Source organism: Cannabis sativa, chromosome X (genome assembly GCF_029168945.1).
Source record: "Cannabis sativa cultivar Pink pepper isolate KNU-18-1 chromosome X, ASM2916894v1, whole genome shotgun sequence".
Lineage (NCBI taxonomy): Eukaryota > Viridiplantae > Streptophyta > Magnoliopsida > Rosales > Cannabaceae > Cannabis > Cannabis sativa.
The window spans coordinates 31,413,266-31,426,066 of record NC_083610.1 but is presented as its reverse complement, the minus strand read 5'-3'; the positions used below and the strand labels follow the sequence as shown (position 1 = coordinate 31,426,066).

Genomic DNA, 12,801 nt, shown 5'->3' with positions numbered 1-12,801 from the left:
ATTACTTTTGTACTGCCCAAGCCCAACATCATTACTTTTGTACTGCCCAAGCCCAACATCATTTCATTTCATTTATACTGATATATTATATATAGTTTTATTTTATTTTTGTGGTCTAACTTCTTATTAAAAGATAGGAACACATCACTGAAAGCAACAACATGCACTTCATTATATATATACACTAACATATATATTACTTGAATTTTTACAAAATAATGATTTATTAATTTCCCGCATTTTTTTTTCATTGCATATTACATATTTATACTGTCCTCCCCTTTTTTTTTTTCTTTTATACTGTCAACAACAAAACAAAAGTATGAGGCCTCCATCTTTGACAATCACAGGACATAACCACCACAACAACACCAGACATGGAAAATAACCATTAATTCCGACAAGAATAAACAAAAGCGATAGAAATCGACGTCAATAAATAATCATGGCAAAACAACAGTAAAACAACACTAAAACAATCAAACAAAACAAAAGAAAAAAATGATTAAAAAAAAACAAACAATCTGCTGCACAACCTCCACACCAGATGCAAAATCAACTATATTTGCAAGTCTATACATAGAAAATTTTTAAAAAAAAAACTACTAAAACAACACTGAAACAACACAAAAACAAATGAAGCAAAATATAACTACTTAGAAAAAGATAAAAGAAACACACACCTCAAAACTCTCTTGTGAGTGAGCTCGTCAAATATATTGATCATGAAAAACAACAGTAAAACAATACTAAAACAATACTAAAACAATACTAAAACAACACAAAAACAAATGAAGCAAAAATAACTACTTAGAAAAATATAAAAGAAACACACACCTCCATCTTCCACACTCACAGACATAACCATCACAACAACACGAGAACACCCAGAAAATACCTATTAATTCAAATAAATAAATCATGAAAAACAACAGTAAAACAATACTAAAACAATACTAAAACAAAAAAAAAACAATAAAAAAAAATGATCAAAAATTAACTATGTTGTGCACATCCTCAATACTAAATGCACTATATTTGCAAGAAAAGTTCTAGAAAATTAGAACAAAAAAAAACCACACTAAATCTTATATTTTAAAAAAAAACATAACTAAGAACTTCAAAAAATTAAAAAAAAAAGAAGAAGAAAAGAAAAGAAGATGAAGAAGAAGAACTAAGAACTATCACCTTCATGGTCTTCCTTCCCCTCATCATCTCAGCCATAAAAACATAGCTTTTATTTGGGTAATATTATAGATTTGGGAAAAAAAAAAGAAAAAAAAGAAGAAGAAGAAGGTGAATAGTAGATAGATTAGTAAACACATAAGAAGAGAGAATAACCACAAAAAATTTGACCCAAAGACAATAACTGGATGTGTTTTTTTTTTTAAAAAAGAAGAAGAAGAAGAAGAAGAAGAACATAAGAAGAAGAAGATGAATAATTAAATGGGATAGTAGGTATAAAAACGTGGTGTGAAAGAGAGTAATTGTATTGATATAATGATTAAATTGAATTAAAAGAAAAGAAAAAATAAAAAAAAAAGCTGCCACAAATGTGACAATTCCCATCACATCATTTTTTTTATTGATATAATGATTAAATTGAATTAAAAGAAAAGAAAAAAAAAAAAAAGCTGCCACAAATGTGACAATTCCCATCACATCATTTTTTTTATCACTTAAAATAAAAAAAAAAAATAAATAAGCTAAAGTTTTAAAGGCAGTAAACTGCCAAAAAAAAAAAAAAAACAGTATAAATGTTGCAATTTCCGTGCAACAGTAAAAAAGTTATAAATTGGGAAAAAACAGTATAGGGTGTAAATTTCCCAAAAAAAAAAGACTGTCTAGTGTTGCTATAAGAAATTTAATAGGACAAAAGGAAAATGAAAAGAGTGCTCTGGTAAATTTAGATAAGATAAACCAGTCCATTCATAAATAAAAGAAAGTTGTTTCTAAGTTGGTTTCTTCAACTCGAAATTTCGGGTTGGACTCCAAACAATCGTGTCTTTAAAAATATATTGAACGTAAAAAATGTGGGTTCTGGCACTATTGGCCTTGTGGTGAGGTGTGGTTTGTGAAGAACTAAGATTGAAGGTTCCAACTGAAAGAAAGACTAGAAGGGATAATGTGTCTTCCTTCTCACGTTGCCAACGCTGTCGTTTTACAAATGGGGCACAAGTTTTTGTGCGTCAACCATTGTTTTATGCAATGGCTATGGAAATCGTGGCCGCATTCAAGTGTTCCAATATGTTCTCCTTCTTTATATTCTTCCTGCATATATAGTAGTATATAATTCAACCAACCAACAAAATTAAAATATATATATATATATATTTAAACTAGCCTCTTAACAATATTTGAGGATCATGGAACGCAAGAAACACTACTAATATTTGAAGATCATTACCTGACACACACAACATGGTTCGGCCTCTGATTGATACTTTTCTGCTATAAGATACTTCTTTTGCTTCAAGTGAGTAAGTATCTTTTCTTCGCTTAGTCCGGTGCTCACATTTCCAATACGCTCTTCAAGAGCAAGCAGTTCCTATAATTTTACACAATGATTACATTAGTGAAACAAGTGTAAACACAAATGAGTATGAATTAAAATTCTGTTCACATTTTAGCTTACCTCATAAGACATGTTATCCACATCTAGTCGCATATCCCTATGACGATCATGTATATCAGCCACTCCCATAAAAACAGAGGGGTCAAGTATCATTACGTCCTGACCAAAAGGCAAAGCACAGTCCATTTTCAGATCACAAACTTGTCAAGAGTATGCAAGAAATAAAAATTAATAGCTTTTTAAAAGTCATCCTTAGGTGCTTTGACTACGACAATAAAAGATAAAGAATTGTGTACTCGTTTAACTCCCGAGAGAGAGATCAAATTCTCTTCGGAGCTGACGTAGTGAAAAATGTGAAGTCCAATATGCTCTCTGCTCTCTAAACCCCTTCTGAATACTGCCTAATTGATTTTCTAATCCAAAAGGCTTTTACGATGTATCTACAATCCTGCCTTACGGAGGGAGATGTATCCCTGGTCTAAAGCCAAGGTGGTTGTTAAGATGTCAAAAGTTGTTGGGCCTGTTTTAAAATGATCAATTTCTCAAGATTTTAACACTCCACTCAGATGGAATGCAAAGTGTAAACCACTTATCAACGGCAACAAACATCATAGGATAATATAGGAATTAGGTAACAGAATGTCTATCCATCTCCGGGCTGATAGAGAATTAGAACACATTCAAGCTCTTAATTGCTAACAATGCATTCAGTCAATTTAGCCAGAACCATCTGTTCTACAATAAGATAAGTCTTGATGCAGAAACAAAAAAATTCTTAGCCATGTTATGCGTTCTAATTAGTAGAGATTTCAATCTAACCTCAAATCGCAAACTCTCGCCCCTCTGCATGAGACCAAGGACATTGCGAATCTGCTAAAATAAGGATAAACAAAAGAGAGAATACAGTGAGCTCCTTACTAAAACAGAAGTAACATAATGGAAAAGAATTCTTCATTTACTTCTTACATAAACATATACAATTGAAGACATGTCACAAATGTGTCCAAGTACCACACCAAGATACTTGGCACTTCCATATAAAAATGTGTGCATACATGGATTAGTCTGAGAGCATCGGGGAAAAAAATACTTAGCAATCAATCCTATACCAAACACTGATCAATCCAGCAATCACCAAATATTTTGTAAGATGATAGGCAACCAATGTGGGATTAACATTATATCGTGAGAAATTATTGCACACTACAGTATCACTTTTGCACGACTATTAGAAGAACAAACTAATTGCATTAACGTAAAAAAAAAAAGTTTTAATGGAGCACACCTCGGATACAAGCCTGCTGTTATTTCCATCAGCACCAGCACCCAAACTTCGAAGAGAGTAGTGAAGTCCCAACCCATTATCATTGTGTCTCTCCATCCATGATGCTGACCTTGGGTGCAAATGATGACCATCGTAACTAGCTCCAGGCGGAAAAACAACCTCCGGTGAAGAAGCAAGTTGACCAGGACGTAGTGGCAGATAATTACTTCTTTGCCCACCAGGCTCAGTACCAACAGAAGAGAACAAGGATCGGCGGAGATACTCAGAAAATCTACGAGGATGCTGTGGAGTAGAATTGTGATGGGAAGCCCACACAGGAGCAGATGACGGATGAACATTCGCGCTTGAACCAGCCCTTGGTGTAGAAACAACATTTCCCGGAATTGATAAACTTGGCCCAGCTAAACTTCTATTTGCTGGATGTCGAACCGAATTTCTCAATTCAGTTGCAGGTACAAATATAGGATGATCCAACATGTTTCTTGGCAAACTTCTATGGTTTAAATCATCAAGTTGTTGTATGTCTCTATCTCCAAATGCAGCCGAGCGTGATGAACTGCCATGTCTTGAACTAGAACCTCCATTCCATCTTAAAGATTGTACATTTTGTGGCAAAGGAGGAACATCCATCATAGCAGGCTGGCTTTGGTTATGAATAGTATCTACTACTGAGGTTGGCCTTAAGTCCAGACTATGATCAACTGGAGTAAGACTCGATTGGGATGCAGACATACTAGAACGCCTAACAGTCCTCCCTGTCCCTGTTGAGAATACCGGGGCAGCAGCATTAGGTTGATTCAACGAAGTTGTCCTAGCACGGAAGCTTCTGCGAGAGCTTTCCGGAACATTTGAATCAAGAAAGTTGTCAGAAGTTATTGTTCTTCCACCTAATCCAAGTCTGGGGTTCCCCTGTTCAGAAGCATATAGGCTGAGACTGCTGGGAGCTACATTATTTTGAGCAGGACCTCCAAGCCTTCCAATACTTTCTGCAGGCTGAAAGTAGCTACAACTTGCACTTGTAGAAGATTGTCCAGCATGTCCCTCGATAGCCTTTCTTTTACAAGATATCCGGCGACCTTCCAATGAACTTTGCCTGCCATCATTTTCCTCCACTGAAAATCCAGCTCTCCTAGAAGGAAGAAGAAAAGGATCAGAAACACTAATAGATCGATTCTGCTCCATATCAGATCCACTAACTTTGTATGCATTAGGAAATTCCAAGACTTGGCTCCTAGTGCCACCACGACCCACAAAACTTGCTGCATTTAAGTTAACATTTGAAGGAATTCCCACCTCGGAATGAGAACTTTGTGCAAATATAGGGTTCAAATTAGTGTCAGCTGAAGCGTAACTAGAGGGTTCATGGCGCCGCTCTTCTAACCTGGCACTAGATACAGCACAAGGACTTGAGGGTGGCCACCCAAGTTCAATTTTACGCTCATTAGTACCAATTTCAGTCTGTGTATTGCTAGAACTAGCTTCGTGTGAGCACCACCTGCTCATGTTATGTCCATCAAGGTTCATAGAATTGACAAAAGCCATATTCATATCACTGGGTGGTAATAAATAGTCTTGAATATGGCTCTCCGGGGGATTACGCATACTGTTCCAGCATATCTGCTGATCTATAGTAGCATTATTTGATGTAGCTCCAAGCTCGAAGTCAAGCGTTTCAGGCAGAGAACCGATAGTACCCCTTTGCCCTTGCATTACAGCTAAAAAGATTGCTTGTAAAACACCAAACAATTCAGAAAGAATTTCACCACATACAATCTGCAATCAGGAGCAGATCTGATGAAAAAAAAAAACAGGAACGTGAGTACAGGATTAGAATTTTAATCCATCAAAGAGCTTAAAAAACACTTCCCCTGAGAATACACAAATTATAAGAGTTACAGCAATCTAATTCAAACGCCAAATAAACCAAGGAAAATGAAATTTAATTCTCCCAAAGGAAAATCCCCTTGTGTTCTAACCAAACATACGGTAAATTGGAATCACGAGCAGCAGAGTAAAACTCCACCATCCACCATTACAAGGGAACAAAATTCAAATAAAAAGAAGTGGTTATCCACCATTACAAAGATGGAGTATGAGCTTCGAAACGTATAATCGATAAACCAGGAAAAAAAATCACATGGAAACGGTGGAAACGGTTTCCTGGTAGAAATACAAATCAAAAGATGGAGTGAACGACTTATATAACTAAAGTTTCATATGGCCTTAACCTAATATGTAGTCACATAGAAAATGATTGAAAAATAAAAGCCAAGCAATACAACTTATTTTTAAGAAACGGACAGCAAACATGTGTCCGTAGAACTGTGATTTACGAAAAGAAAACTAGAGCGAAATTCATCACCAAATTTCTGAATATGTTAAAGTTCAGAAGATTAACAGAGCATAATAAAATGATAAATTGAAAAAAAAAAAAAATAATAACGTAACTTCAAAATCAATCTTACCACCAACCGATCGGAAAAAAAAAACAACAAAAGTGAATAAACCCAGGAAACTTACATACCCAGTTGAAGTTACTGATCTATCTGAAAATTATGAAGAAATCAAAGGACTGAACCCCAGTAATTTGATAAAAAAGAAAATGATCGAAACTCTTTACTCTTATATATATATATATATATATAAAATGGTTTCTCTTTCTTGAGAGAAGAAAGAGGTGAGAAAACAGAAACTAGTGAGCAATAAGAGAGAAAGAGCGACGTTTTGACAGATTGTGTGGACAAACAGAAATAAACAATGGTGAGAAAAGAGGGAAAAAAAACAGAAAGAAAGAAGGAAAGAGTGATTTTTTTTATTTTTTATTTTTTATTTTGATGGAACAGAAGGAAAGAGTGATTAAAGAATAGGTAGTGTTTTTAATTTACAAAATTACCCAGAAGAAAGAGATTGCGGAATTAATTTAGTCATACTATCGGTTTTTCCAACAACGAATTTAATTAAAATAAATATAAAACAATAAAACAATAAAGAACAAACATCAACATTCAACAACTAGTTGTAGAGGACCAAAGATGTGCCATGTTTGGAGTTGGGCCACTTACCAATTTTACCAAACGAGTCATCCTCACCTCCCCTTTTATTTTTATTTCTCACAAGAACCCAAAAATCAAAAAGGAAGGAAAGAAATTATTATTATGATTATAATAATAATAACCTATAATTTGTCTAGTAGGTAAGAAGAGCAGCTCCCAATGCAATGCGCCGAACGCAAGCCCTAGAAGCTGTCTTGTTTCCATATGTTCACGCCAAACACCTGCGTTCAATTCTCGGCGGCTTGGCCTCAACATCTCACATGCCCTTTTGCACTGAGGAGCTTTTTCTGACTTTTCTAGACAACATTGAGCGGTGAAATTAAAAAACCGAATGAAATTAATCACCACTAATATATACACGTGGCATAGTACAATTATTTGGGACCACCTCTTCTACTTCTACCACGACTTTACATTTTTTATTTTTTCCTTTTTTTTTTTAACTCTCAATCTGGCTTACTCATAGTTTAAAGTGTGTACTAGTACTATTATTATTTTTCACTATACTACTAATGGAGTTGGTTTGGCATCACATACTACTATAAGAAAATTACCAAAAACGAAATTTGATATAGGTCACTTAACTATAATGTCGGTACAATTTGTTTTACCAAAGCAGGGTGTTATTGGGTGATTCTGAAGGGAGTAGGGTAGATGCATTTTGGATGAAGTACACGGATTGCTTACCTTATATAACTTTGCTTAAAAAGTGGTGTGAATACAATAACCTAAAAAACGCCTTGTTTGGTATCTTAACCTCCAACGAGAAGAAATATATATATATATATATAAAAGAAAATAATACAAATAGGCATCTGGGAAGGTTCTTTATCAACTTCTTTAAGTATCTTAACGAAAATAAATTAATAATTAACTTCTTTAAATAGCGTCCGCTACCGGTCAAAATCTCAATCGTGGGCCTCTTACTTTTATTTTCATCTTTTGGTTCTATATGTGCTTTTATCTTTCTCTTATTACCTTTCAAAGGTGTTTTTCTTTGCTTTCCCTTGTTTTTGCTTTATTTATTTCTTGTTTGTATACAAAGTCCATTGCAATTTTTTTTTTTTTTTGTGCTTTAATTTAGGCCACGAAAACGAACTTCGATCTGTCTATATGAGGGTTGCTTATACCGTATAACCCCTATTGCGTAGCAGCCCATTTAAAAGAAAGAAAAGAGATATATATGATTATATGATATTATATATATTTAACAAGATAAGAATGACGATTCCCCCACCATAGAGAATATTTAGAAATATTTTCCTACTTTTGACAATGGACGAGTTAACTTGACACCATCGAAGACTCTAGTTGCAAAACAAGCCAAATAAATTTAGCTCGTGACTTAAAAACCAATTACATAATAAAGTATAACATATAATATGGGTTTTGGCCATCTATCAATATTGGAAGTTGAAACCACAAGGCACAAGGGATAGTGTCTAATCCCACATGACGCTAGCGATAATAAAGAAATACCTGTTGTTAGTGGAAGGGCAAAGAAATAAAGTCACCCTGAAAACAAGGCATGGCAAAAGAGAGTGGTGGAGGTGGTAGTGGTTGGCAAGCATGGACCTAATTTGCAAATCAATTACTCTTAAAAAAAAAAAAAATTAATCTAAAAGTGGTTGATGAAGTTATTGAATCAAATTTAATTTTAAGGGAATAAACCATGACACATTTTGCATCATTGACCTATCCCCGTGTGTGAACAAATTAGAATAAGGGCCATATATCAATGCCATATAAGAAACTATAGATGTATGTAGGAAAGAATGATGATAATCATGCTTTGTTGTTCGAGGAATTTAGACAACACCAAATATCTACTAAAAATATAATTATTTAATAAAAAGGCACGAGTACTCAACTTAGAAGGCGAGTATTCAAAGGATTTGGCACACAGACAAACAGGAAAAGTAATATAGATAATGAACACAAGGAAATTATAGTGGTTCAGTCAGATCACGGTCTGTTTAGTCTACTGTTGCAACGATTTTTTGTCCATCCTTATTCATATTGGATCACTCCTTTATATACAAAGCAAGTGTCTTTTTTATTACACAAAACTTAATTACTGAACAGTTTTGCATTGAATATCAACATTAAATTAAGAAAAAACGTTAATGGAATAAATGAAGAACAGTTTCGATCTGATTTACTAAATATAGCAACATACATGACCTCTATGGTGCGAGTTGTCTGTTCACATTCTTGCACAAGCTCACAGGCCTAGGGTGCGTGTAGGACTAATGAACCTTTGTGTTAAGATATCTGCGTCCTAGCCGAGTCGCATATACGGATACCCTGTTAGTGTTGATAACTCAGGACGTGAGAGTCCTTACCGGGTCATCAAGCACGTCAGGTCATTCGGACTGGCTCACTAAGTGAAGAATCGATCTTTACTAATTCACAGGAGAAGCCTTTACGGACAACGTATATATCTTAGTATACGCGAGTCTTGAACACGGTCTTCTTGATAATATGCGCCTTGGTTTTGTTAAGGATCACATCATCTCGCTGAGTTTAGTTCAGGCAAGGTTTTATCCCCGAGTGGTCTCCTTTTGACAGCTCAGCAATCCTCGAGGAGAGTGAGTCCACGTGTCATCCTTTCAGGAGCCTGATCTCAAGTTTCTAGGTGAGATTTTTCACCCTATAACACACTTTGAGTTGGCTCTGTTTTCTTTTGAATATAACCACATGAAACATAGCTGCTTTGCGCACTACTAGTGAACACTGAAAAAGAAACTGTTATTATTGTAACGTTTTTGAAATAAAGAGAGGGCAAGATTGCCCTATTGCTGCTATCATTATTCGTAGTGGGTAATGATATCACAACTTTGTTAACGCTATTTGTTTGTTGAATGAAGAAACCACTTCATTAGGCACCTGCCAAAATAGTCAAAAAAAATTTACATCAGATCACCACACTCACGCAACATTTAAAAGAAAAACTAACTTAGCGAGTTTATGAGTAATGTCATTAGTACTATGATTATACAATATAAACTTAAACAAAGAAGAACCACCACAAAGCTTAAGAATATCATGCAGCACGAAATCGAATTCCGCTAAATAGCTCTCTTCTTTAGAAAAATGCAAGACCACGCGCTGGCAATCCATCCCAATATCCACCTCGACATACCCCAATCGAAGACACAACTGAATACCATGCAACACAACAATAGTTTTTGCTACAGCCGGAGAGAAAAGACCACTTGCTGAAGTTGACGTCGAAGCCATTACATGTCCATCATGGTCTCGGATCACTGCTCCAAACCCCCACCCGCCTCTCCAATTGCCTCAAACCTGCATCAGTATTCAATTTAAACCTCCCTACAAAAGTAGGAGACCACGGGGGAACACCAGTAGCAGTAGGGAGAGGATGACTCGGCTTCGAAATCATCACCTTCTTTTTGTTAGCATCCTAAAAGTCACATGTGAAAGTCGAGGCCCATCCAACAACACCTTTGTTGACTTCGCTTTTAGCCAACGACAATGAGTCTTTTTGATAAGCGATAAACGATCTGTCGTAATAAGAATACGTAATAAAGCAAATAATTGTTAGTGTCATTATTTTGTGACAGTGTATGTTCTGTTCAATGTCTAGTCGTGTCTGGAATTTTAGACTGTTATATCTGCACTGTCGTTTGTTTACGAGAGTCTTTTTTAGTGTTAGTTAGTGCCACCTGGACTTATCGTTGTGGTCATATATATAATTAGTTTCTGTTAGTAAAGTGGTTATCCATTAATCATTTTCAGACAGTTATTTCGGTTGTTTTTAGAGAGATAGTCGTATCTTGTTTCTTGTGATTGTGATTACAGGTTAGATCTTGAAGCTTGAGAGTGTTCGTCAATGGCGGAATGATCTGAATCTGGAATTGTTGAGTTCAAACTGAAGGGATTTCAGTGTTATCTTCATCATCAGATCTGAAGGGATTTCAGATTGAAGACATGTTGAAGAGGAGCTCAGCTGCTGCACAAGGGATTGTGCATTGACAATCAGTGTTCTTGATTGTCGTTGGTAATTCATTACTATTTGCTGAAAAGGTTGTATTTGATTCCTTTAGAGAGAATTGGTAATTGTAATATGAACCTTTGATTGATAGTGGATGAATTTACCCTGGTTCGGGGAACCCAAGCACTAGTCGGCTGAGATGTGTTCTCAGTGCAGATGAAGCTTGTAAATTGATGTGTGATTTACTGCTTAAAGCTTAATTCTTGTTCTTAACTCATATCTTGAAATCGATCAATTTAAAGATGTACAACTTGGTAACTTGAATCAATAAAATCTACTAGTAGCACTTTCAATTGGTATCAGAGCTTGAAATTTTATAAAAATTTGTGTTAGATCCTACTGCTGTATGATTCTTGATTGTTGATTCTTGAATCAACCTTGACGATCGATTCTGTTGCAACTAACTTCCTCTGAGTTCTCTCTCAAAGAACTACAAAACAATTGTGTTTCGGTTTATCACTTCTGTGTGCAGGATGGAAATGTTCAGAGAAGGAGGCTCCACCTCGAGACCTCCTATGCTGGAAGGAGCCAATTATCCATACTGGAAAACCAAGATGTGTGCTTTCTTGAGAGCTGTTGATGAAAGAGTATGGATGTCCATAGAAGAAGGGTGGTGGAAACCAACGATGATGGAGAATGAAATCGTCATACCCAAACCAATGAGTCAATGGACCACTGTTGAAATGGAAAGAGCAAATTTCAACTCAAAGGCTCTTCATGCCTTGTTCAACGCTGTCTCCACTAACCAGTTGAAGGTTATAGCCAACTGTGAAATTGCTAAGGAAGCTTGGGAGAAGCTAAAGATTAAGAACGAGGGAACTGATGCTGTCAAGAAATCAAGGCTGCGTGCCTTGGCAAAGGCTTTCGAAAATCTCACCATGGAGGAGGATGAGTCTGTGGCTGAATTCCATGCAAAACTTTGTGACATTTCTAATGAATCATATGCTCTGGGGAAAACTTACTCTAACTCGAAACTGGTTCGAAAGGTGCTTGGTGTCCTCCCCAGAAGATTCATGTCCAAAGTTACCTCTATCGAAGAAATGAGAAACATTGAGGAACTCGATCTTGACGAGCTCATCGGATCATTACAAAACTATGAGCTATCACTGTCTAGGTGGAAGAAAACCAAGAAACAAAAGGAGATGGTGAAAGAAAAATCAGAGGTTGGGGTTGCACTTATTCATCAAGAAAACAAAAAACCGTTTCGGAGGACTTAAATGGCATTACAGATGAAACTGTTGCCATGTTAACAAGAAACTATGCAAAGTTCTTGAAAAAGAACTACAGGAAAAATTCACCAGCTGACAAAGAAAATCTGCTCAAGAGAAACAAAGGAGTAAATTTCAAACCAGGACAAGCCTCAACTGATCAAAAGGGGCGAGGGATTAAGTGCAGAGAATGTGATGGATATGGTCACATTCAGCCGAGTGTGCCAACACACTAAAAAAGAAAAAGGCCCTTGCAGCAACTTGGAGTGATAGTGATGAGGAAAAGAACTCCACAGCCAGTGAAGGATCAGATGAGGAGAAGCAGGTACTTGCATTCATGGCCCAAAGCTGTAATCCAGTTGAATCTGAAGATGATGCAGTCTCCACCTCATCAGAAGCAGACAGCACAGGTCGTCAACATGCTTATGAAGAAATGTTTGCACAATGGGAGTACATGACTAAACAGATTCGTGCCCTAAAGAACTCCCTTGAGCAAGTGGAGACTGAAAAAGGAAAGTTAGAAGACTCTGTCAAAAATCTCAACCGACTTCTTGATGAAAAGGAGAATGAGATTTACAAACTCACAAACTCGATCTAATCCGAACCAAGCAAGCGTTACAGCTTCATTCCCCGAGCACCGCCGCCATCAATCAAACCCTACA

The 12,801-nt window shown here is 36.1% G+C and overlaps 1 protein-coding gene across 6 annotated transcripts; it reads right to left on the bottom strand.

The window, feature by feature from the left end:
• Positions 1 to 1,905: 1,905 nt before the first annotated feature.
• LOC115712215 (probable E3 ubiquitin-protein ligase RHG1A) lies at positions 1,906 to 7,178 on the bottom strand. 6 transcript variants are annotated; one of them, XM_061107070.1, is made up of 6 exons: positions 6,923 to 7,178; positions 3,861 to 5,651; positions 3,395 to 3,445; positions 2,636 to 2,734; positions 2,408 to 2,548; positions 1,906 to 2,271 (listed from the first exon to the last, which is right to left on the bottom strand). In XM_061107070.1, exons 2-6 carry the CDS (start codon positions 5,568 to 5,570, stop codon positions 2,140 to 2,142), a joined length of 2,133 nt encoding a protein of 710 aa, XP_060963053.1. In that variant the 5' UTR covers positions 5,571 to 5,651; positions 6,923 to 7,178; the 3' UTR covers positions 1,906 to 2,139. The 6 variants fall into 6 exon arrangements, with proteins under 6 accessions (XP_060963053.1, XP_030496332.2, XP_060963052.1 ...); XM_030640472.2 differs by having other exon boundaries at positions 3,395 to 3,448; positions 6,923 to 7,175; XM_061107069.1 differs by lacking the exon at positions 6,923 to 7,178 and adding an exon at positions 6,381 to 6,797.
• Positions 7,179 to 12,801: the final 5,623 nt, after the last annotated feature.